We start from the raw sequence: 25,163 nt of genomic DNA, 5'->3' as shown, positions 1-25,163 counted from the left end.
TCAACCTGAAATGATATTTTATTACAACTTACTTATTAAATACATAGTTGTATGTGTTGAGTCAATATTGTTTAAATTAAAATCAAATGTCCATATTTGGTATATGTTAAAACATTTTTGTATGGGTTTTCTATTTTTTTCTCTTTAGGGTGCATAAGTTAATTTAATTCTCCTTTTCTTATTTTATTAGTATGATTATTGTTGTTGTCGTTGCTGTTGTTTTGAGGGTTCAGTTATGTTTCTGATTAAACCTCTCTTCAGCCTTGGCTGGTTTAGAATACAGTAAAATGAGACAGGTGCATTTGGTGTGTGTGTGTGTGTGCGTGTGTGTGTGCGTGTGTGTGTGTGTGTTCCAGTAAAGGTGCAGACGGGGGTTGAGTGGTTGATAGGTCTGTTTTTGGACGGCATGCTGTTTATTGAGGTCGAGGTTAAATATAACTCAGCCCCATGTTCCGCCTATGCGTTAATAGAGACAGAGCAAGAGACACAGGATATACATCAGATCCTGTCCACCACTCTCTCTTTCTCTCTCTCTTTCTCTCTCTCTCTCTCTCTCTCTCTCTCTTTCTTTCTCTCTGTCTCTCTCTTTTCCTCTAACTCTATATTTCTCTCTCTCTCTCTCTTTGTACAGGAAGTGTGTGGTTCAGTCTGTAGTGCTGTGGCAGCTCTTTGGACGCTGTGTGTTTTTAGATGCTATTATTTGCTTGATTCGGGGGATTAACAAACTGTGAGCGCACACACACACAAACACACCCTCACACACACACACACACATTGACTCACTAAAGCTATTTGCAATTGATGAGTCATTTTAATGGAGCATGGGGAATTAAAAATAGTCTGCAGGTGGATAATAATTAAGGCACTCTTACACATTAGCTCAAACTTTCCTACTTTTCTACAGATTCCTACAGGCAAACTACCAGACTTATAAAACTCTACTAATTATTATCTAAATATTTTTGCAGACAGTTTGCAGGAGCTATTTCAGGTTTTATCTTGTCACTTTGATTTTGTTTATTAATAAACCTAACTAACTACCCCTGCATTTCAGGCCTGCAATACAATCCACAAAAAAGTCAGGATAGTGCAACAAAATGCTAAAAAAAGTAAGTTCTACTAATAAATTGGAGCAAAAGAAGGAACTTGCATTTGAAATTCAGCATTTTAGAAAGGACAATTCTTTCAGGAGCAAAGATGGGCAGAGGTTTTTCAGTCTCCAAAAAACTGCATCTAAAAATTTTGGAACAATTTTAGAAAAAAATAAGGACGACTTTTTATATTGTACACTGTAAAACATTTCAAGTTGTTTAAAGTCAGCAACATAAGTTCCCATGCTGCCTTAAAAAGCTGAGTTAACTCAACTTGATAAAAACCTTTGTATCAACTCAAGATGTTAAGTTAAACAAGTTGTTCAAATACTCATTACTTATTGTTTCAACTTGATGCACTGAGTTAAAACAACTTAAGTGTTTAATTTGCCCATTTAAAAAATGATCTGTTTAGTCAAATAAACTAACAATTCATCTTTATTTTAACTCACACTTTCAAGTTAATAAAACTTTAGTAATATTCACATAACTTATCGTTTTAAGTTAACCATAGGTATTCTCAACATATTTAGTATTTTATTATTTAACTGCCAATACTGAAAGTATAACGCTGGGGCAGTATAGAAGTAAACTGAGTAAAGAGTGAACTCTGCAGCTCAAACCCAGCATACTGTTATCACTAGGACCACAGAATAAAGTTAATGTGCTCTTACAGCCTACAACACTGAGGCCTGGCAATCAACACATATATTATAATTAATGCACGTCCAGGATAAGGTAGCTTTGGGCAGCAGACAACACAAAGATGGTAAGTAAGGGAGAGGCCACACCCAATATGCAAATATTTGCCTAGCAATCAACACATACATTATTATTACTGCACGCCCAGGATAAGGTAGCTTATCTGAGGTTATTCAGCTGAGGTTCTGAACCAACACTGTAGAAAGTTGGTTGAAATCACATTTTTTCATTGGCTCAACAAACATTTTTAAGTTTTCCGGTTGAAAACAATTGAGTTGTACTGGCCGGTGAGTTCACTCAACTTAATAATATTAGTTCTCCTGACTAAAACACAGAATTACTTTTTAGAGTGTTGGTGACTCATGCCGCACTCAAGGAGTCCGGAGATAGGCGTATCCCTCCTCAGCTGAAAGTTAGTTTTTTGCTCATTGTTATTATTAATTGCTATGCATTAGATAAAAAGTGTTTAGCCCAATGTGCCCACGGTTGTAAAAAGTACACCAATCTTTTCTAACTTGCTGCGTATCACTCTACCTCTCTGCATTTTCAAATCTTCACACTTTCCTTTTTTTAACCAATAACTTAAAAACGTAAGTTGAATAAACTTGGGTAAATTTGAATAATTCACAAGAAGTTAAGACAATATGTTATTTTAAGTTATTTTTATTTAAAACAAAGAAACTTGAGTTCAATATCCTAAACTTGTCATGGCAATTGGAATTGAAATGAACAAATGAGTTCACATAACTTAATGTGGTTGTAATGTTTTACAGTGTACCAACTACAGTACATAATATCATCAAAGGTTCAGAGAAACTGGAGGAATCCCTGTATGCATGGGAAAGGGGTGACTGTCAATATAAGATGCTGGTGATCTTTAGGCCCACAGGCATGATTCTGTACTGAGATTCTGTACTGCATGGGCTCAGGGAACGCCTCCAGAAATCATTACTTGTTTTGTTTTGTTGCCAACAGTTTAGACATTAATGGCTGTGTGTTGAGTGATTTTGATTGCTTAGCAAATGTACACTGTTATACAAGCTGTTCACAGATTATTTAACATTGTATCAACGTGTCATACCTTCAGTGTATATAAATGTCATACCTTCAAAGATATGATAACATTTACAAAAATGTGAGGGGTGTAATCACTTTTATGAGATACTGTACATATCTGCCTGAGACAGCAATCTGTTGGTGCACTATTTATTTTTATTTTTTTTGTCAATCATTGTTTTTTTATTCTCTCTGTGTATTTCTCTTCTCTCTTCGCCATTTCTATTTTTTCTCTCTATCTCTGTCTTTATCTCATATTTAAATCTCCTCTCTCACTCTCACTCTCTCTCTCTCTCCCTCCGCCCCCTCCTCCTCCCTCGCCTTTTCTCAGTTCAGTGAGTGAGTTAGATAGAGGAAGTTGTTACTCAGTTACACAGCCCTCTCTCTCTCTCTTTCTCTCTGTTTCTGTTTCTGACAGTCTGTGTCTCAGGCGTTTCCATGTGCTCTGCTGCAGTGTAGAGCAGAAACACAGGTAAGACATATTATTTAATCTGTTCATCTGTTAAGCTCCAAAGCTGTGTGTGTGAATCATAGTGTGTGTGAGTGAGTGTACCAGTGACTGTGTGTCAGTACTGTGTGTGTGTGTGTGTGTGTGTGTGTGTGTGTGTGTGTGATGGGAAGTGTTTGAGTAAGGTTCTGCTTTAAGTGTTAATACTGTGCTGCTTTAGGAGTTAAAGGTTTACAAGGTTAAAGTCACAGAGTACTGCACTGTTCTGAGTGCTAATATGTGTGTGTGTGTGTGTGTGTGTTTGTGTGTGTGCAAGCACACTCAGTAAAGCCGCAGAGAGTCAACATTGAGATGTGCTAAAGTTTCCTTACCGGTGGGGAAAGAACATCTGAGACATCTGTGTGTAGGATGGTGTGTGTGAATGTATGTGTGTGTGTGTGTGTGTGTGTGTGTGTGTGTGCGGCATGTTATGAGACCCCTGACCTGACTATTCTATGCACGAATTGTGTGTGTGAGAGAGAGAGTCTGTGTATGAGACCCTGAAGTGTTCAGTGTGTGTATTGGTGTAAACTGGTTTGTATTCTATAACTAACCCAACAAACCAAGCTGAACTGCTTGATTTTTTGCACCAGGAGTGGCGTAAAGTTATCCAAAAGCAGTGTGTAATACTGGTGGAGAAGAACATGCCAAGATGTATGAAAATTGTGTTTAAAAAAACAGTTTTATTCCACCATATATTGATTTTTGAACTCTTTGAGGTGTGAGAGCTCTGATTGTTTTTTTGTTATTTTAGCCATTTCTCATTTTCTGCAAATAAATGCTTTAAATTTTATTTGGAACTTGGGAGAAATGTTGTCCGTAGTTTACAGAATAAAACAACAATGTTCATTTTACTCAAGCATATACCTATAAATATCAAAATCAGAGAAACTGATTCAGAAACTGAAGTGGTCTCTTAATTTTTTCCAGAGCTGTATATATTATAGAGCTTAATTGATGAAACTGATCAAAACTGGACTGAATTCGACAGAGACAAACTGAACCAAACGGTATTGAATGAAACTGAACAGAACTTAATTCTATTACCTGAAGCACTGAACACACAAACACATTTGAACACTTTGATGGTCTCTAAAAAGTAAGACTTAAGAGCTTCCTAGACCTTAAGTAAGAGTGCAGGTGTGTGATAGTAAGTGAAGTTTTTAATGGTGTGTGTGTAACCATCCCCTTCTATGTGTCGATCAGGGTAAATTTTGTCTGTGACATCAACATGCCCACAAGGCCCAGCCTTTCCCATGGCATCGTGGGTAGTCGATAACTGTGGTGCCAGGATGGATTCAGCAGGTGAACATGCATACACGCACTCTCACAAACACACACACACACACACACAAACACTGTCCTTCATAATATTCATTTGTTTACATACAATAGATGTCATAAAGGAGAAGATATATTTGTTCTAAATTCTCTGTCAGTGCGGTTTGGTGTGAAATTATCTGTTCTAGAGAAACCCAGCATTGCATATTTGTTTACAGTGATGGTAAAAGGAGTCAGACATCAGCGCCTCTCAAAGCTCCTTCACAAAAAGTTACTACACAAAATGGTCATGAATACACTGCCTGATTCTTGATGCACAGTTTTACCAGAGTCAAAAAAGGATTGAAAACATTAAAAAAGGATAAAACATGTTTGCTAAGTTCTTATATAATTGAAATGGTGAAGGGATACATGCAGCAAGGCGTTAGTTAGCAAGAAATTGTCCCAAAAGCAGCTAATTTTAACCATCATCAACAATCCATTTAAGATGTATGTAGATTCACTGGTGGATTTAGACAGTAAATTAGATGGCTATATATTTGTAGGTATGGTGACCCACAATTAGTTGCATTCACCATCACAGTAAAGAAATTCACTCCATACTGTTACTCTCTCTCTCTGTTAATTTAATGTTGTGTGTGTATGTGTGTGTGTCTAGTGAAAGTGATTGACCGTCAGTTGTGTTAAACCTGAAATACTGGACTCATTTTTATTAGGTGAATCATTAAACACTGATCAGGCTGTTTGTTTGTTTTTTGCAGAATTCACAGGCTTTGACTCAGAGGTCTACAGAACCCTGCAGGCTATTCTCAGGGAGTTAGACAATCTACAGCCTCCTATTAACAAAGGTAAGGTGACCACCTGGATAGTACTTTAGAATACATTTACCTAAAGTACACACACCTGAAGAATACCTCACCTGGAGTGTGGACACATGTGCCTGCAGTACAGGGAGTCAACATTCACCTAGAATGATGTTACCTGAAGTGTGCTCACACTTGGAGATAAAAATCAATAATGTGTGCTCTCATTTGGAGTATAAACCCTCTTGAAGTATGTCCTTATTTGGAGCATGCACCGTATTTTTCGCACTATAAGGCGCACTTAAAATCCTTTTATTTTCACAAAAATCGTCATATAAATTTTACCAGTCAGGTTACAAGGAGCATTAAAGCCATTCTGCTGAAGTAAGTTTCAGTTTAGTTCTCCAGCAGTATTAGCATTAGCTGCTAACCGCACTAAGCTCTTGCACTTTCGCTATTCAGAGACGAGTATTAGTGACATGTAACCAGCTGCTAACCCTGGCTAGCACTGCTGGAGCAGCATTAGCATTACCAACTATCCGAAGTAAGCGCTAACTCTTTCTCCATTCAGAGGCGAGTATATTGGCCTGTAGTCTGTGCGTTTACCGTGTTAAACAAAGCTATGTGGAATGAACCGCTGGCTAATATAGCCCTGGCTAACTGGAACACTCAGTGTAGCTCTGAGTGTAGCGCTGTCAGGCGTTCAGCTGATAATAATATTGCTGCACGCAGCCTTAGTGGAAATCTGGAAATCCAAGCTCACCGTAAATAAACGAAAGTGCTTTCAACACCAAAATAAAGAAGAGAAATCTTGTCCAGCACTCGTTTGACTTTAAAAGAAAATGTTTTTTTTTAAAGAATTATAGTTCTGTTTTCTTAGCTTAGCTTAGCTTTACAAGTATCACTATCCACCAGCGAGACCTGCTGAATTAGTGCCTTAGTAGTGTCGCATAATGTGCTTTATAATCCAGTGCACCTTACGCATGAAAGTGGACCAGAAAATAGACGCTTATTTATAGTGCACCTTATAATCTTATAGTGCGAAAACTACACTACCTATTTTCCTACCTTAAATGTGTGCTTACCTGAAGAATGCATTCACCTGAAATGTGAATTTACCTAGAGTAAAAACTCAACAGTGGTATTGTGAATAAGAAACCAGGATTGCTACAAACTGTAGGCATTTGATTTAACATAAAAATCAATGTTCTGTTTGGAATCTGATTATGGTTAGTTTTGATTATGGAGGCTATGTGGTTAGTGCTGTAGTTCTGACTTTGGAGTGAAACACTGCGGGACACTGCTCAGCAATATCTGCATGATACCCTGCGTTCACATGTGTTTGCCGGCGTTTTTCAGCAGGCTAATGCTCACCCTCACCCACCTAGAGTGCTCTAATCTAGAGAATGGACTGACATAAGGTGTGTTCATACCAACAGAGTACAGACTCATCTTAAGTATGACCTCATCTGGAGTTTGCACTAATTACAAAGTCAGTACAAATTCTCCTGAAATGTGAAATGTGTGCTTACCTAGAGCATGCATTCGCCTGAAGTGTGAGTCTACCTAGAGTGCACGCTCATCTGTCAAATACATAGAATACCCAGAGGGGAAGCTTGTATAAATATGCGTTCACCTGTAATTTATCTTAGTGTTTACTTACCTGGCATTCATTCATACCTGCTTGTGCACCTCCATCACACTCTCACCTTTGTCACATAGCTGCTGATCTACTCATTACCTGAAGCATGCAAGCACACCTTGTTTACCCACAATTTAGTGATGATCGTGTTGATTGGCCACATTTCCACATTGTCATCATTGCTACACAGGATCTTACTCTGGATCTTGGATTTGTGCCATGGAATGATACACACAGTCTGAGAGGAGTGTGTGGGTTTCTGTGTACCTGTTACATTCTTCACCTGCCAGTAAAACATTTTTTTGTAATTAATCCACATTTACAGGAACAGATTCCTCAAAAAGACCAGAATGTTAACTTCCTGCAGCTTAGCGAGAATCAGCATCACTAGAAAGACATTCTGAAGTGTGTGTATGTGTGTGTGTGTTTGTGTTTTTAATTACATATGTGTGCATACTATGTTTTTACAGGGATGCTGAGATGGACCCTGCATAAGAAGGTGCAGTCTGATCCTCTCTGGAATCTGGCCTTGGTCAGGGTGGCTGTGAAGGAACTGGAGAGAGTAAGTGACTTTAAAAACAGCCAATCGAATGACGTGTTAATAAGCTTAGGAATATTAATGACCAGCTCCTAGGGTCAGTTTCAAGTCAAATGGCCTCAGCATTGTGTGTTTTAATAAAAGAAGCAGAAGCTCTTTGTTCCATCACAGGGTCCCTAAGCTTATTGGTCAGCTTAATATTTCTATTCAAATCTTGGCAATAATGCAGCTCTGCGATACAGTTTAAACATTTACAGAATCTGTAGAGTCCTCCCTTTTGAGAGCTTCTTATTTTGAGATCATATGTGACTCTCATTCATTTTCAGTCCCAGCTCCTCATACTTGGACTAGCAGAAAAGGCAAGTTTAATTGGAAGGTTGCATTTAACATCATGTCAGTTTCTGTTGGTCAGTTTCACAAAAAACATGGATGAACATACAAACTGACCAATTACAGATGAGACGCAGTTATAGACATGTCAAGTTTCTTAACTGTATTTTATTATAACACAGCTCTTATTTATAGAAACATTGAGAAACATTGAATTTGATGCCCTGGCAAGTTTGAAAACACTTTTTGTAGATGTTTTGTGTAGAATCAATAGCACCAAAAAAGTTCCACGTTTGTCACAAGTCGAGTAACTAATTTTCAAACCATCAGCTCATCTACAGGATGATTCAAAGGTCGCAGGACACCCTTTTATTTCAGAAACGAAAGGGAAAGAGAACAAAAGGGAACTTGACCATATCTGTATACCCCAGCAAGTAGTGGATAAAGGGGCTTATCTTTTAGGCTGTGGTCGCCATCTTGAAAGCCACCATATTTGTTTCTGTAATAAAAGCCTGTCCTGCAACCTTTGACTTACCTTGTATTTCAAAATGAAAAAACCCAACAGGTCTGACTTCATAAAACAGAACCTTTACTACAGATTTTGCCCACCTTCTGGAAGCATCCAAAAGAACTGTTCATCCCCAGTTAACACAGACTTTCTAGTAGATCCACTGATGCTAATTTATATTAGAACTATGACACAAATAAAAGGTCATCAGTGAGCCGTCCTTACCAAACAGTGACCCACATTCCTTTCTTTTGTTTCTGTTTACTGTGATGAGTGTTTCCATCCTCCCTTTGCTATGAAATGACACACTAAGGGACACTAACTGCTCAACAATGTGTGAAGGACATCCTGCAGCTACATGTGTAGGCTCTCATAGCATGGTTGTCTTTTGACTGACATTTTTCAGCAGGATAATGCTCGTCCACACACAGCAAGGGTGGAAAAAAGTGCAAGATGAATGCATGGTGAAAAAATCTAAATAATAATAATAATAATAATAATAATAATAATAATAATAATAAACACGAGTAATAAAAGCACCTGTGGGTGCATATTGAAGAAGAATATAAACAGATCTCTTCTGAGGCTGAGGCTGAGGCTTCTGAGGCTGACTGGTAGAAGACAGACAGTAAGATCTGAAACCAGCAATATAAAAACTTATTCTCAACCATATGGAGGAACATGGCTCACTTTTGGCCTATTTAGAAATGATTGCCATGGATTTGAAGGAGTTTTTGTGGTCAGTAACAGTCATTAGTAAAAACCCATCATGAGACATTCTTGTTATAAACTTTTATTATGTGAGAATCCTAAAAAAATTGCCCAGATGTTTTTTCTACTATCAATGCAGTTAGAGCAGTTTTTGAGTGTGTGTTGTACAGTCAGTAGAGCTATGTGTGTCTGTCGGTCTGAAGAATGTGGGAGTCTGTCTTGGTGACTGATTAGACACATTATAGTCAATATTTTATTTTTTTTTAGACTCAGTGTCTCTGTTCTTGTGAACTGGATTAAAAGTAATGAGTCAGAGACAGAAAATGTAACATGAGATATAACAAATATATTGGAATGCTTCAGCTTTGCAGCATAGAGATGGAGATGTAGCATATCTTTACTTTACCTCCTATAAAATCATTTTAATAATTTGAATTGTCTGCTTATAATTAAATACTGTGCACACTAAAAAGATGAATTACTGTATTTACAGTGTTGTTTGGTGTGAACACAATCTATGCTCATTTTTTATATATGGACATTTTAAGGCTGAGAAACTGCTAATTGCTAGTTCTGTTCATTGTTGCTGTTTTACTGTTGTTGTCATTGTTAATATTTATAGTTTTGTTTCTAATTTAGATTCTGATTCTTATTCTGATGCTGGAATCTAATCAGAGTTGTCGTGCGTAATCTGACGACTCTTGGCCTCCCTTAAAGGGAAGCCTGGGCTAGCTAAAATAGACTCTTAAAAGATTATCTAGTCATGCATCGATGTAAAGTTCTAAATTCAAAAGAAAGAAGATAAAAACAGACGAGTGCCTCGAGTCAAAGAAAGGAGAAGACAGAGTTCTTCGAAGTTCTAAGATGTTCTTTTATTGTCTTGAAATCAGCCAGGTTCAGTCAGAAGGATTCAGTCTTCTGAAAACACAGAGGAATACATGCTCTTTTATACAGTATCTGGGTGAACAACGGTGGGGGCTTTTGGCACACCTGTTCCTCACTTGGGCACTCTTCTCGTGAGAGAAAGCTAAGTCAGCAACGTCTGGGTGAACAATGGTGGGGGCTTTTGGCACAAGTCAGACAAAACCAAGGTCGCCTCTACCAGCACCTCGCGCCTTGGTACAGACTGTACAGGCCTCAGAGAAAGGGTCAGACACCTGTTTTAACAGAACTTAGTGAACTCTAGACTTTTTATCCAAATATACTATTATAAAGGTAATATAGCATATATTGATCATCAATTTAGGGCCCACAGAGTACAGTTCTTATCTATGTAATAGTCTAACTCTGGTTACTGGTGCAGAATCTGAATTTGATTCTGACTCCTCTCTCACTCTTTTTTGATAGATAGATAGATAGATAGATAGATAGATAGATAGATAGATAGATAGATAGATAGATAGATAGATAGATAGATAGATAGATAGATAGATAGATAGATAGATAGATAGATAGATAGATAGATAGATAGATAGATAGATAGATAGATAGATAGATAGATAGATAGATACTTTATTGATCGCCAAGGGGAAATTCTAGACATTCTTTTTCTGACTCTTTCTGAGTCTTGTTCCATGTTCATTTATATATACATTTTTAGTATTAAAGCTGATTTTAACTTGGACTAACTCTGATTCTAAAATTTGTCTGACTCTAATTTTGATTTTGACCCTGTCCCTATCTGATTCTAAATCTGTTTTTTAGGCTGAGAGATTCGACCAAAAAACTTACATCATCCCCCTGTTACACACCCTCATCTACACCATTATACAGGTATGAAACCAGAGTGTCCTATCTTTAGTACAGGCTAAGTCTGTGTGTGTATTATGAATGCTGTTTTTTATATTTGTCTATGTTTGTGTAATATATTCCATATTTGTATAAATTATAATTATTGATCCTCATGAAGGTAATAGGAAGTAATAGCCCTGTGTGTGTTTTCTCCAGGCTGTGCATGTTCCTGATGAGCTGTATAAGCGTGTGTATGAGTCGTGCAAGAGGCTGCTGACTCTACCGCAGCCATTCTGCTCTGTAGGACTGACGTACACGCGCCAGCTGAAGACTGAGCGGATAACACCAGGTTATACACACACACACACACACACTCACACACACGCAACACAAGATAATTCTGTATTAGTGAAATGTAAAATTTCAGCAACACAACACATGACTACCTAAAGCCACTTCAGAACTGTTCTGATGATAAACAGCTGATATTGATACTGATTATTAAGATTCTGATTCATATGCTGATGCTGATTCACATTCTGATTATGACCCAGATTCAGATTTACATTTACATTAGGGTGCTGATGTTGATTCTGATTCTCATTCTAAATCTATTAATTAATTAATTCTGATACTAATCTTGATTCTCATTATGATTTAGATTTAGATGCTGATTCTCATTCTGATTCTAAATAACATTTTAATTATGATGCTAAACCCAGATTCGGATGTACATTAAGATGTTAAATGTGTTTGTGTATGTTTATATACTAATTACAGGGTTACTATATCAGAGAAGGTTGGTGTCTGAGCACAACCTGAGGAATGAACACTATCCTCTGCAAGAGTGGTGAGAACACAAGCTCACACACAAACCTACACACACACACACACACACATGCACGCACTTCTCTGTGTAATAGGTGTATCGTGGTGTACTGTGACCGGTCTGACCTGTCTACCTGTGTACAGAATGTTGAGTTTATCAGTATGTCAGTAACTCCATTTAGGGCGGGGGGGCTTAAAAAAAGCTTCCTTCTGAGAAGCTGAAAATTCTTCAGATCAGATCAGATTTCCAGATTATGCATGCAGCCTTGACACAAACTAAAATAAGAAAAGTAAAAATGTGTTTATCTCCTTTATCTGACTGTTTTAATATACAGGATCACACTTTTTGGAAAGCTGAGTTCAATTTCACTACTAACCACAACCAGGTCTGATTACTGCCAGCTCTGTAGAATCAAGAAATCACTTAGATAGAACCTTTCTAAGAACATGAAGCAGCTAAAAGATCTCAAAGAGCAGCACTTGGGTTCTGCAACAGGACAATGATCCGAAGCACACAAACAAGTCTATCTCTGAATGGCTTAAAGAAAAAAACAACAGGAAGGTTTTGGAGTGGCATAGTCTGGAGGGGCAAAGTTTGATTAAGATGCTGTGGCATGGTCTTTTAATGCTCGAAAACCGCTCAATGTGAATTAAAACAATTCTACAAAGACAAATGCACAAATTCCTCCACAGGGATGTCAAAGACCCAGTGCCAGTTATCTGTAAAGCTTGATTGCAGTTGTTGCCACCAAGTTATTAGGTTTAGGGGGCAAACACTTTTTCACACAGGGGTAGATTGGTTTTGATGTTTTTTTTTCTTTAGTAAATTCAATTATAATTTAAAAAGTGCTTTTTATATTTACTTATGTTTGTCTGATATCAAAGTTTGTTTGATAATCAGAAAAATATCAAATGAAAAAAGCCTAAAAAAGAGAAATATATATATACACACAGTATGTGTGAGCACGAAAGTGATGAAATTTCATATTTGTGTGTTTGTGTATATGTGTTTGCATACACAGGGTGTTTGTATTTGCGGACCCGGCCGTGTTCACTGAGTCTCTGGGTTTAGTTCTGAGGGCTGATATTGAGGCTGCAGGACAAACAGAGACTCAGCTCAGTCTGATGCAGAAGGTGGTACAGCGATCCTTGCAGGCCGTGCTAGGAGAGGAGCACTGCCACGGCCCTACTCTCACACAAGCCCTGCAGGTCAGCACACTGTCCACACACTCAAAACACCACCAGCCCCTTTATCAGAAACATCTTCTTTGTTGCTCTGTCTTTGCTGTCAAATTTAACAGAAATATAGAAAATATAGCAGAAATATAGCTCTGCACGACACTGTATCAGAAACACTTCCTTTGTAGTTTTGTATTGCTGGCCACGTTATAAGAAACACTTCCCTTGTTGTTCTACCTTTCAGACCACTTCATCAGAAACACTTCCCTTGTAGCCTTGCCTTTGCTGGCCACCTTATTAGACACACCTATCATGTAGTTCTGTCTTTGCTTTTTACTTTATCAGAAACACCTCCCTTGTAGCTTTATAAGACAGACTTTCCTTTGTAAATAATAAGCTGCAAAAAAAACAGAAACAGTAGTTTTATTAATGAGTGTCTGCAGCTTTATGCTTATATTTTTGTGTGTGTGTGTATGTGTGTGTTAAATACAGGAGCTGGAGGATGTGGAGTGTTATTTTTATGAGGTGTTAGGGGCTGTGGAGCAGAGTGCTGCAGAGTGCAAGAGTGAACAGTCTCAGAGTGAGCTAATCCAGAAACTCCAGCAGCTCTATACCCAGATCCTCCTCAGCACCGGCAAAGGTATAAAGAATACAATTATACTTCTTATGAATGGACAGTGATAAAATGTTGCACATTTGGAAATAGTAATTAGTTATATTATACAAATGTACAAGACCAAAGAGTACTCCACTGTACTGTACCATGCTGTACTCTACTGTACCATGTCCTGCTCAATTGAGTTTTACTCTGTGCTACTCTAATGTGCTATACTCTACAATACTCTACTAAGTTCTGCTGTACTCAACAGTACTGTGATATACTTTAATGTTATTTTCTCTATTCTATTCTTATGTGTACACTACTCTGTTCTACCTTATATTTCTCTGTACACTACTCTACTGTACTTTGCTCTTCTCTTCCGTACCATATTCTTCTGTACATTGCTCTACTGTAGTGTACTGTATTCTGCTCTACTCTACTCTACTCATATAATAATAACTTGTTTAGTTTTCTCCCTCCTGTGGAGAGTGGAGTGTGTTTATGGTTATTAGGAAGGAAGTGTTGTGGAAATGCAGTTTGGTTTTGGTGTCAGTGCGTCGGTCCTGTTTTTCAGATCCATTGTCCCGCGGCACGCTGACCGACGTTCCGCTTCCAAGCCCGGACATGAGTTTCCATTTGTGGTGGGAGGAGGAAGAGCTCTGTAAGTCTGATCTCTTTCAAAAGTGTGTTATTGTGTGCGTTGTAGCTTTATTGGAGCTAGGATGCTAATGTAGCTAACAAAACTGGACTGGACTGGATTGTCTGTAAACACACTTCTTAAACAAGTATTTCAATCTGTTTTCATCCAGATTTTTTTTATTAATTTGATAAACTGAAACTACTTCTACCTCAGCACAGTGTGTGGTAGTGAGTCATTTTATATTTCGAATCAATACGAATAAGTCCAGTAATTGTTAGCAATGTTAGCCTAGCATATCTAAAGTAAACGAAAGAATCAGATACCAAACTTGTCTTACGAATGATGATCCACTGAATTCCATGTCAGAGATCAAATATGATTTGTCACCAACCTGTTGTTTTAACACACCTTGTTTCTCTTTTCGCAGGGAGAGAGCTGACTAAGTTCATTCGCTCCAGTTCTGTCTCAGACTCGTTCTCCCTTTCCTCGGACGACTTTGAGCTTCCAGACCTGCCCACTGATCTGGACTCGGAGATGCCACGTCACTCTATCATGTCCACAGACAGTGGAATTGAGCGGGACATGCAGCCATCTGAGACCTCGGACACGGAGTCCAGTGGGGGGAGGAGCCTGAAAGCAGAAGTGGGGCAGGCCAGACTGTCCCGGCGTGGGGGAATGAAGGTGAAGCCGACGGTGACGGACAGCATGGCTCTGATACAGGACTCTCTAGAGGATACTGGGGGCAACAGGAGGACACTACAGAGGAAGGCAGGTCACAGTAGCACACTCCTCCAGCAGCAGCAGCGCCATTTCACCGCCAATATTGTGGTGATGGGGGATGACCGTGTCCTAGGACGCCTTGCTAGAGCTTACTACTGGCTGAGGTAAGCGTTTTAAGGTGAACCGCCACCTAAAGTTCTCTGCATAATTAAGTGTTGGAGATATACACATTCAGACTGGTGTTTGGTGTGAAATTGTGCTGAATGGGACCAGTTGTCTGTCCCCATAAATAAAAATATTTTTTATTTACTTTTCATATTCAAAACAAACCAGGTAAACCATCACATGCCTTTTGAGTTTTAAATTGAATGTTAATTATTTATTTTCACCTGGGAACTATTTTTTGCCCCACAGTGCCCTGCTGCATGTATTCTTTCACAATTTTTTCACCATGTTATGCGATTTTAAAAACATGTTTTAGACCCAAAGTCTTTTTGAAATGATGGCAAACTTAGGCATCAGGTTGTGTATTCATAACCATTTCATTTAATTACTTTCTATGAGAGAGATTTCACAGGTAGCAGTCATTGAACAGATGCTAAGTTAACTTTACTGAATCAAAGTTTTTTGTCTGATGTTACTTTTGAATTGTAATATAGAAACACTGAAATTGTGGAAACTGACAGAAAAAGTCCTCTGTTATATAATCTGCTGAACTTAGTGTATATTTAAGCACATTGCAAATATTTTATCCTTAAACGTAATACTGACTTAATACTGATACCAAATTTTCAACCTCAAACTAAATTAAGATTCTACAAAAAAAAATAATTATGTATCAACATCACCTCGCTAATTGACTTAAAGGTTCAGGTATCTGGCTTCAATCACCACCCTTATAAACAATTCTGACTGGGTAAATTTCTTTTTGCTGGTATTTATGTATTATTTACAGTGTAATTTTATATATAATAATTAAACTTTCATATGTCTATTAGTTCCTGCTGCTTTAAGTATACAGATAGTCTATGCACAGCTTTATATGAATTACAGTGTTCATTAGAATAAAGAGCTGCTTTATCTAATAATAGTTTGTACATCTTTGATACAAGCAGAATAAAGCATACAGCAAGAGGAGAAAGGGACGTGGCCCGAGTTTTGCCTGTAGGTTACAGAAATTATATAAAGCCTACATTATGCTAACATTTCAGTTTTTAATGTAGGCATGTTACATAATTACATTTACTTTTGATTTCATCATCTGATTACAACGATGAGTCTGACTCACACTGCAGTTAACTTGAAGAGCAGCAGCATTGCAGCAGGAAATGTGTCTCAGTCAGAGCACAGATGTTCAGAGGGCTTTATAAAGGTCATAAAAATCTTGAGAGGAGTTTAGACGCATGCTGATGTGGCGGTCAGGTTTCAGTGGCCACAAATTTTCCCATACTGCATTGATTATGCTTACTGACAAACCAAACCTACTTATAGATATGAGGTAAACAACTATAATTATACTGTAACATTAATGCAGTTCGCTACAAGAGACCATGCATTCGTGCTTTAAGAAATATTCCAAAAAAAGTTTTTTTTAAAGAAAAAAAAGCCTAAGGTTCCTCAAAGCACCTTAGGTTTTCTTCTTCTTCATGTCGTTGTAAATGTTCTTATCCTTTCGGCAATATGTATTATGCAGTGCTAAAATAACACCCAGCTGACCCAGCTGTACATTTCAGTACAGAGAGTGTAATAAATCCTGTTAACTTGGATGATGTGCAGCAAACATTAAGCAAAAATCACTGTGCTTTGCAACAAAGGGTACTGGAATTGCAGAATAGCAGTATCTGCCACTGTTGATGTATTTTCTCTGCTTGTCAAAACATGATAAATATTGTGTGATTTATATTGTGGAGTTATTTAATCATATAACCCAGCTTTATCCACACATGATGCACACCAAGGTTGGTAACAATACTGTTCATATTGATATCATAATTGTATCATATCGACCAAATTTACATAAAAAACATATCGTAATATACATTTTGACCTTGTCGCCCAGTCCTAGTTTAAGAGGTTCCTCCACAGTTTTATCCCTAAAAGTTCAACAGTTTACTCACTTAGTTTCTTTTGCACTGTGAAATAATACTGAAACCACATCGGAGAAAACAAACACAACTTATGATTTCTTTAAACTTTTTAAAAATCTTGTCACTGCAGTAAATATTTTAAATCAACCCTGTATTATATACAGCAAGGACTATTTTATGAAAAAACAGAATAGTGAAATAAAAGAGAAAAGGGACTTTTTTAGATGTGGCACATCTTTCCTCTTTCTGCACTCTTCTCTTTTTTTAAATTAGATTTTGAAATGAAAAAAGTGTTGAGACACTTTGCAGCTATTAAAGTTAGCAGTAAAAGCTTTTCAGAAAACTTGCCAATGTGAAAACGTCCAAAGCTTTGATACAAAAAATAAGCTAATTACACACTAAAATGACTTGTAACATGATGCTATCTTGCTAGCTCCCCAAGCAAATGCTGAAGATGTAATTAGCTAGAGCTAGGTATCTACATTTTTAAGTTTTTTTTTTGTAACAATAACTAAATTTTTAGCACTACTTTAGTAGTTACTATTGGTGACACTTGGAACAGTCTAATGAGGATTTGTGGTTACACCACACAAGAACATTATGTTTTGTATGTGCTTTTAATTTTTTTCACACAAATAATAACTATACACTAACACTAACTAACAAGTATAAAACAAACATTTTTAACTTTTCTTCTTTCGTGTCGATCTTTCTTAATATATATATATATAAATACAATGGCTACTTTATCACAGAACAGCATTTAATAATGTAGCAGCTGATAAATAAAGCCCATCTTGGCTTGCAGCTGAGACTTAAAATGCAGTTATGTTTCATAGTTACTGACCGCCAGGGCGGTGCTTAATGTGAATGTATTCCCTGCCGTGCCCACGGCGAACCGAGAGTTGTATACCAACGAAGTCACTACACGTGACACAGCGTGTGACGCAAGCGGGGTATAAATGCCCCCTGGCACTCGCTGCTCCTCCTCTTTTTCTTCTCGCCCAGAACCGATTGAGTGCAGCTCGCTTCAGAGCTCGGATTCCGACCTCTAGAGCTGTTTTTCATCATCTTTTTCTTCTCCTTTTTTCTTCTCCTATTTGGATTACTCGTCGCCAGTACCCACACGAAGCTTGGGGCTCCAAGCTTCGGGTTACTGTGCATTTCCCGTCGAAGCTCGAAACCAGTGAGGACTCCCACCGTAGTTCTAACCTAGCTTCAGTACTCGTCCGCTGCCTCAGTTATCGTGCGCTCGGTACACCGAGTTCACTTTGACCGCAGCGAAGCGCTCGGCGCCGGGATTAGCCTCAGCTAACGCCCCCACGAGCGGCTATCTACACTGTGGTGTCTTCGCCGGAGCCGACACGGTGAGTACTCTCTCCTTAGCTCTACTAGCGTTACGCCTCGCGAGCTATCTGACCTAGCTAGCTAGTGCTCGGTACACCGAGTTCATTTAGCCGGCTACGAATCGCTCGACGCCGGGGTTAACCAGAGGCTAGCGGCCCCACGAGTAGCTATCAGCCGAGCGGCTGTCAGCACTGCTGTGCCTTTTCGCCGGAGCCTGACACGGTGAGTACTCTCAACCGTAGCTCTAACTAGCGCAAACTCCTCGTGAGCTATCTGCTTCAGCTAGCTGGTGCTCGGTACACCGAGTGACTTAGCGGGCAGCGAGGCGCTCGACGCCCGAAGCGAGCCAGCGGCCACCGCGAGCGGCTGTCAGACCCCCTCCCGGAGCCGCGGCCTACCTAGCGCTGCTATGCTAGCCTCGATTAGCTGCATGCACTGCCAGGCCGTCCTGGAGCCCGACGACGGACACCGACTGTGCCCGTCGTGCCTGGGCTTGGACCATCTGCGCGAAGCGCTCACAGACCCATGCATCGACTGCGCGATGATTCCCATGGCTATCCGCCACGAGCGGCTAGCGGGCCTGGAAGCACGAAGCGAGGCATCCCTCCCCGCGACAACGCCCAAGGCTCGGGGAAAACGGAGCGCGGATAGCTCGTTAGAGCCACCGCGAAAAAAGAAAGGCTATGGAGCTCTCTCTAACCGTGTGGACTCGGTTGTATCGGAGTTACACCAGCTAAAGAACCTGATCTTAGCTATGAACAGCCAGACACAGGACCGAGCAGGTGAGAGCCCCTCGGTCGAGTTTAAGGAGTCTGTTTCGCCAAGGCGGGAGGCTGAGTTTGACGTTCTCTCAACGGCTGCCTCCAACGCGAACTTTACACAAGGGTCGGCTCTCGAGCACGAGATGGGGTTCGGATCTTTTCCGACCGATAGCTCTCCTGCACCCCCACACTCCCTGTCTTCGGATGGAGCCAAGGGAAGTGAGGACACACACCCCGCAGCCTCTCGCAGGGCTTCAGTGGAAGAGACGCTTAAGTTAGCCTTAGCTAGGCTAGGCCTGGATACACCAGCAGCAGGGAGCGTACGCTCTAACGCGCTGTTTAAACGCCTGGAAGCGGGTGCTTTCGCGGTGCCGCCTTGTCAGGACTTCGTGTCTGAATTCTCGGCTGCTTTTCAGAGCGAAAAAGCAGGTCGGCCGACGGAGACGGCGCGCTTGCTAGCATCCATGGCCGGAGCGGCTGACTATGGACTGGCCTCCATGCCTGCGATCGACCCCTGTGTGGCTTCCACGGTGGTTTCGCCAGACGAAGCGCTACGGCCGGAACCTCGCTGCCCGAGCGCGGAGTGTAGGCGCACGGACGAGCTGGTTGTTAAAATGCACAACTCAGCAACGCGGATGGGGAGACTGCTGAATTCCCTCTGCATCCTGCTTATTGCGCTGCAGAATTCCCCCGCATCCACGGAGGACTCAAATAGCTCGGAGGAGCTTCTGAATCTAGCCCTCTTGACCGCGGGTTACATGACCCACGATACTGGTCGGCTCGTCGCTACGAGCCTGCATGCTCGGCGCCAGGTGTGGCTGGCCCAATCCTCTCTGCCCGAACCTTGCCGAGCTACGCTGCGGTCCGTGCCTCTCAAACCCGGGTCTCTCTTCGGACCAGCAGCCAAGGAAGCCCTGGAACGACGATCCTCCCTGACGGAGGCTTGAAAGCTGCATAATACCGGGCAGCCACAGAGTTTTCGTCGCCCACTACAGCGGACTCGAGGACACGATAGAGAGAGGCGCTTCGGAGCCGCAGCTCCGCCGCCGCGCCCCGCAGGCCCCACGGTCCCGCCGAGAGCGCCTAGGCGACCCCCCCACCCTTCCAAGCCGCGTGCAGCTGCCGCTGCTGACCGCCGCTGACATGCTACGGCCGGTGACGCTGTTGCTCTCACCATCACATTTGGCCTACTGGACAAAGATGGTCTCAGACCCGTGGGCTCTGAGCACCATGACAGTGGGTTACAGACTGCAGTTTCGCCGCCGGCCACCAGTATGTTCTCGCCCTACGGTGACCAAAGTTCGGGATCCCGTTCGGGCTGCAAGTCTCTCCCAGGAGATAGGCTCCCTGCTGGCCAGAGGAGCCATAGAGTTAGTAGACCCTCAAGTTCACCCCGAGGGGTTCTACTCAATTTATTTTGTTGTTCCGAAGAAAGACGGCGGTTTGAGACCGATCTTAGATCTCCGTCGCCTGAACAAATTTTTGAAAGTTCTTCCGTTCCGGATGTTACACACCGCGGCTGTTCTCCACGCGGTTTCCGAGGCGGAGTGGTTCACCCTAGTGGATCTCAAAGACGCCTACTTTCACGTTCCAATCGTTCCAGAACACAGACGGTTTCTCAGGTTCGCCTTCCGAGACAGGGTATACCAGTTCAGAGTGCTGCCGTTCGGCCTTTCACTGGCACCAAGGGTGTTCACGAGATGTATGCGGGCGGCCCTGTCCCCCCTTATGGCTCAGGGGCTGAAAATCTTGCCCTATCTAGACGACTGGCTGCTGTGTGCCCCCTCGGAGCAGAGAGCTCACACAGACACACTCAGATTACTGCAGCACACGCAAGCGCTGGGGCTCGCGGTGAACTGGAACAAGAGTGTTTTAATTCCTGCTCAGTCCATAACCTTTTTAGGCATGGTCTTGGATTCACGTCGCATGTTGGCCACCCTGCCTTCAGCTCGCGCTGCGGCTATACTATCGGCCATTCACAGCCTCAGGTGGGGCGCCAAGGTGCAGTATGTGAGGCTTTTGCGACTACAAGGTCTTCTCACCGCCGCTGCGCAGGTGGTGGCACTGGGGAAGCTCCACATCCGACCATTTCAGATGTGGCTCATCAGTCTGAAACTGGATGCGGCACGGCACAGGCACACACGCGTTCGCATTACCAGCGAGTGCTTGGCTGCCCTCGATGTCTGGAACTCTGCACCCTTCCTGCTGTCAGGGGTAACGATGGGCCAGATTCCTTCTCGCAGAGAAGTGATCACTACAGACGCGTCAGCCACAGGCTGGGGGGCTGTCTGGAACCACAGCGCAGTGCAGGGTGTTTGGTCCATGCGGCAGGCGCGAGACCACATCAACATCCTGGAGTTACGTGCCATAGTGCTCGCCCTGAGACATTTTCTCCCGGTGCTCCGCGGCAGACATGTCTTGGTGAGATCGGACAATGTGTCAGCAGTCTATCATGTAAACCACTTCGGCGGAACACGGTCCCGCAGGCTATTAATGCTGACACAAGACGTGGGCTCACCCCAGAGTGTTATCTCTGAGAGCATCTCATGTGACAGGCGCCACCAATGTCACGGCGGATGCGCTATCTCGCCGTTCTCTTCACCCAGGACGATGGAAGCTACACCCGCGTGTGGTACAGCTGGTGTGGGAACGGTTCGGGGAGGCTCGAGTAGACCTCTTTGCCTCTCCAGACACGACACACTGCCCTCTCTGGTTTTCGGAGATGGCACTATACAGCCCATTGGGCCAGGATGCCCTGGCTCACAGCTGGCCGAGAACTCTGCTCTATGCCTTTCCCCCTTTGCCTCTGATTCCGGCTGTATTGGACAGAGTACGCCTGGAACAGCATCGGGTCCTCTTGGTGGCCCCGAAGTGGCCGTATCAAACATGGTTTCCAACGCTGCTGTCATTACTCCATGGGGTTCCATGGGAACTTCAGTGTCGAGCAGACCTGCTTTCACAGCTGAACGGACAGGTGTGGCACCCACGTCCGGAGCAACTCCGGCTATGGCTGTGGCCCTTAGGCCCACCAGCACATTAGACTCGTGCACGGCCCAGGTCAGACGCACGATCGATAATGCTAGAGCTCCTTCTACGCGGGCTCTATACGAGGGCAGGTGGAAGGCTTTTGAAGCTTGGTGTATTAACCAAGGTGTGGTACCACACCTCTGCACACTACAGACTGTCTTGTCCTTTCTCCAGACGCTACTGGAGGAAGGCAGGGCCGCTTCGACGCTCAGGGTATACGTGGCGGCCTTAGCCTGTCACGTGATGCCGGCGGACGGTACTTCCTTGGGCTCTCATAAGCTTGTGACTGCTTTTTTGAAGGGAGCTAGGAGACTGGCTCCCCCTCGTAAGCCGCGGTATCCCCCCTGGGATCTTCCGCTAGTCTTGAACGCTCTCTGCAAGGCTCCTTTTGAACCGCTAGAGCAGGCAGAGCTGAAATGGATCTCTCTAAAGGCTGCTTTCCTGTTGGCTGTTTGCACAGCAAAGCGGAGCTGTGAGCTGCATGCGCTGTCTATCAGCCCCCTGTGTTTACAGTGGGGCTTGGATGATTGCAGTGTGAAACTGAGGCCGAACGCTGCGTTTCTGCCTAAGGTGTTGAATCCTGCTTTTGTGAACCAAACCATTGATCTTCCAGCCTATGGGGACGATTCTGATACCAGGAGGCTAAAGTTATGCCCTGTAAGAGCTCTACGGGCATATGTTTCTGCTACGACGGCTGTTCGTCAAACGGACCAGCTGTTTGTATGTTTTTCTGCTGCGAAGTTGGGGAAACCACTTTCGAAGCAACGGCTATCCCACTGGCTTGTGGAGGTTATTCAGGGGGCCTACAGGGCTGCAGATCGCCCTTTGCCTGCCCCGACTACAGGACATTCTGTCAGAGGCATCGCCACATCTTGGGCTGCGCTTCAAGGAGTGTCTCTACTAGAGATTTGTGCAGCGGCCACATGGTCGTCACCATGCACCTTCTCTCGTTACTACAGTGTGAACGTGGCAGCCGCCGAGGGCTTATCTACGGCGGTTCTGTCTGGAATCTCCTCGTGACATCGCTGGTATGCATCATCCACATTAAGCACCGCCCTGGCGGTCAGTAACTATGAAACATAACGCTAGTTACGTATGTAACTGTGGTTATGTGAATAGTGGATGACCGCCAGGGTTCTTGGTCACTCGGATTGCGAGAAGAACCAAGTTTTGAGGAGGAGCAGCGAGTGCCAGGGGGCATTTATACCCCGCTTGCGTCACACGCTGTGTCACGTGTAGTGACTTCGTTGGTATACAACTCTCGGTTCGCCGTGGGCACGGCAGTGAATACATTCACATTAAGCACCGCCCTGGCGGTCATCCACTATTCACATAACCACAGTTACATACGTAACTAGCGATAAGCTTTTTTTCACCGTTATCCAGGCTCAAAGTAGCTCCACACCTCATTGGTAGAATCCGGAGAGCCCTGAGGCATTACTTACTTTAAAAGTGCAAAATAAGCTTATTAAATACCACTGTTTACAACCTGTAGCATAAGCTAATCGCCCGGTGCCACCATCATAAAGTGAAGTCATGATCAGTACAGTAATGGTGTTGCCCAGAGATTTACACTACGGGTTGTAAACAGTGTTTTTTTAGTAAGCTTCTTGTGCACTTTAAAAGTTATTAATGCCTTGTTTCTGCCATTTTTTTTAATATTGTGTTTACTTAAAGTGAATGCAGCGAGAAGTAGATACCACCTGTATTATAGAGTAGCTAGCTATGCTAACCCAACAGTCCAACAGGCTATTTAACATTATTTACAGCTGTAACTTACTTTAGCTAACCTATTTCTACTGACTTCCAAGAAGAGGAGCTGTGTCTGTTGCTGAAGGAGCTTAGTTTGGAACGTCCACCCAAACATCCATATATCTGCTCTAACCATTCTGTGAATGGGAAACTCAGTTATAAGGCACTGGTGAAACAGATGCATTGGGTGCTGTGAGGCTGGTAGAAGAAATGCTAGCATTGGAGCTAATCGATTAGCACTTGAACATGGGCGAGTGTAGCAGGTAGAACTCACAAGCACACCAGATGGATCGGCTTCATTTGGAGCTTTAGAACAGAGCCATATTTTATTAGGATGTTTTGGTATTAATTTGTCCTCTACAAAACGGTGAGAACAGACATTTGTTGGACATTTGGGTGCATGCTTTAAATGTACCTTAACAGATGCAGCTCCTCTTCTTTGGAAGGCATTCAGTGTTAAATTCATAAGTTAAATGGAGCTCCTTAGCACATGTTTATCATCACTGTGGGTTTAATTCATATCAGCGGTTCGCTCCTGCACCAGAGGTTCTAACAAAAAGTAAACAAATATGGCTCCCTCCTTGTTAAAGTGCAAAATGGGTTGGATAGAGAGCCAGAAAAAACACTAGAGCACGATAGAAGGGACACTCTGCATTTTCTGCTATGGAGAAGAATTGTTCCTGCTACTGTCAAGCATTTCAAAATAATAGTATTTTAGGATTTAGTTTTACGGACAATATATTCCGCTGGGCTGAGGCAGTTTTGTTGTGGCTTCAGCTTGTCTGGAGTGGTTTAGCAATGATGCTAGCTAACGTTTTTTTTTTTTTGTTTTTTTTTTGACATATTTTTGGCCCTGTTTTGTGTCTTGAAATCTAGTAAAGCACCACCAGCAATGAAGAAAATCCTATAAGAAACACTGCAATATGATCTAAAATCATGGGCAAATATTTTTGGTTGCCAACTACAGCATGTAAAAAAAGAAGATCCATGACTAATACCAAAAAGCTTCCTCTGCAGAAAAAAAAGCAGAAGAGCCCGTTCAGTTCTGCTCTGATCCATTCTCTTTTCTGCTTCTTCAAAAAGTGTTTCCTCAGAACAGCACATTCTCAAAAATCAGAGTTCACCTCACTGATCCACACTGCTGTTTCCAATTTACTTCCAGGGTATGAGCCAAAATAGCCTCTTAGCTCAAGTTCAAATAGCTGAATTTTAAAACCCACTTAAACTAACACAAATGATTTATGAGTGAAACCTGTGAAATATGTATTGATATCCTTAAAATCATTGGTTAACAGCAGCTGATAAGCAGCAGTGTAAGTTCTTCTGTATTTTTGCATCATT

General features: G+C 42.0%; 1 protein-coding gene across 2 annotated transcripts in view; it reads left to right on the top strand.

Annotated features, from left to right (window-relative positions):
- The window catches only part of LOC103022916 (phosphoinositide 3-kinase regulatory subunit 6), a 39,745-nt gene that overhangs the window by 6,993 nt on the left and 7,589 nt on the right, over positions 1-25,163 (top strand). The window contains exons 3-13 of one of the 2 annotated variants that reach the window (XM_022675200.2): positions 3,268-3,321; positions 4,543-4,641; positions 5,379-5,465; positions 7,533-7,624; positions 10,854-10,922; positions 11,097-11,229; positions 11,661-11,730; positions 12,731-12,917; positions 13,380-13,527; positions 14,063-14,149; positions 14,556-15,012. In XM_022675200.2, coding sequence (XP_022530921.2) covers positions 4,593-4,641; positions 5,379-5,465; positions 7,533-7,624; positions 10,854-10,922; positions 11,097-11,229; positions 11,661-11,730; positions 12,731-12,917; positions 13,380-13,527; positions 14,063-14,149; positions 14,556-15,012 — 1,379 coding nt within the window. In that variant the 5' untranslated portion in view covers positions 3,268-3,321; positions 4,543-4,592. Of the gene's footprint in view, positions 1-3,170; positions 3,322-4,542; positions 4,642-5,378; positions 5,466-7,532; positions 7,625-10,853; positions 10,923-11,096; positions 11,230-11,660; positions 11,731-12,730; positions 12,918-13,379; positions 13,528-14,062; positions 14,150-14,555; positions 15,013-25,163 lie in introns of those variants that run through there. The other variant, XM_007257143.4, reaches the window with a different exon arrangement.

Source organism: Astyanax mexicanus, chromosome 5 (genome assembly GCF_023375975.1).
Source record: "Astyanax mexicanus isolate ESR-SI-001 chromosome 5, AstMex3_surface, whole genome shotgun sequence".
In the NCBI taxonomy this organism is placed as follows: domain Eukaryota; kingdom Metazoa; phylum Chordata; class Actinopteri; order Characiformes; family Acestrorhamphidae; genus Astyanax; species Astyanax mexicanus.
Note: the sequence above shows the minus strand (reverse complement) of the source record. Positions and strands in the feature narration are given on the sequence as shown.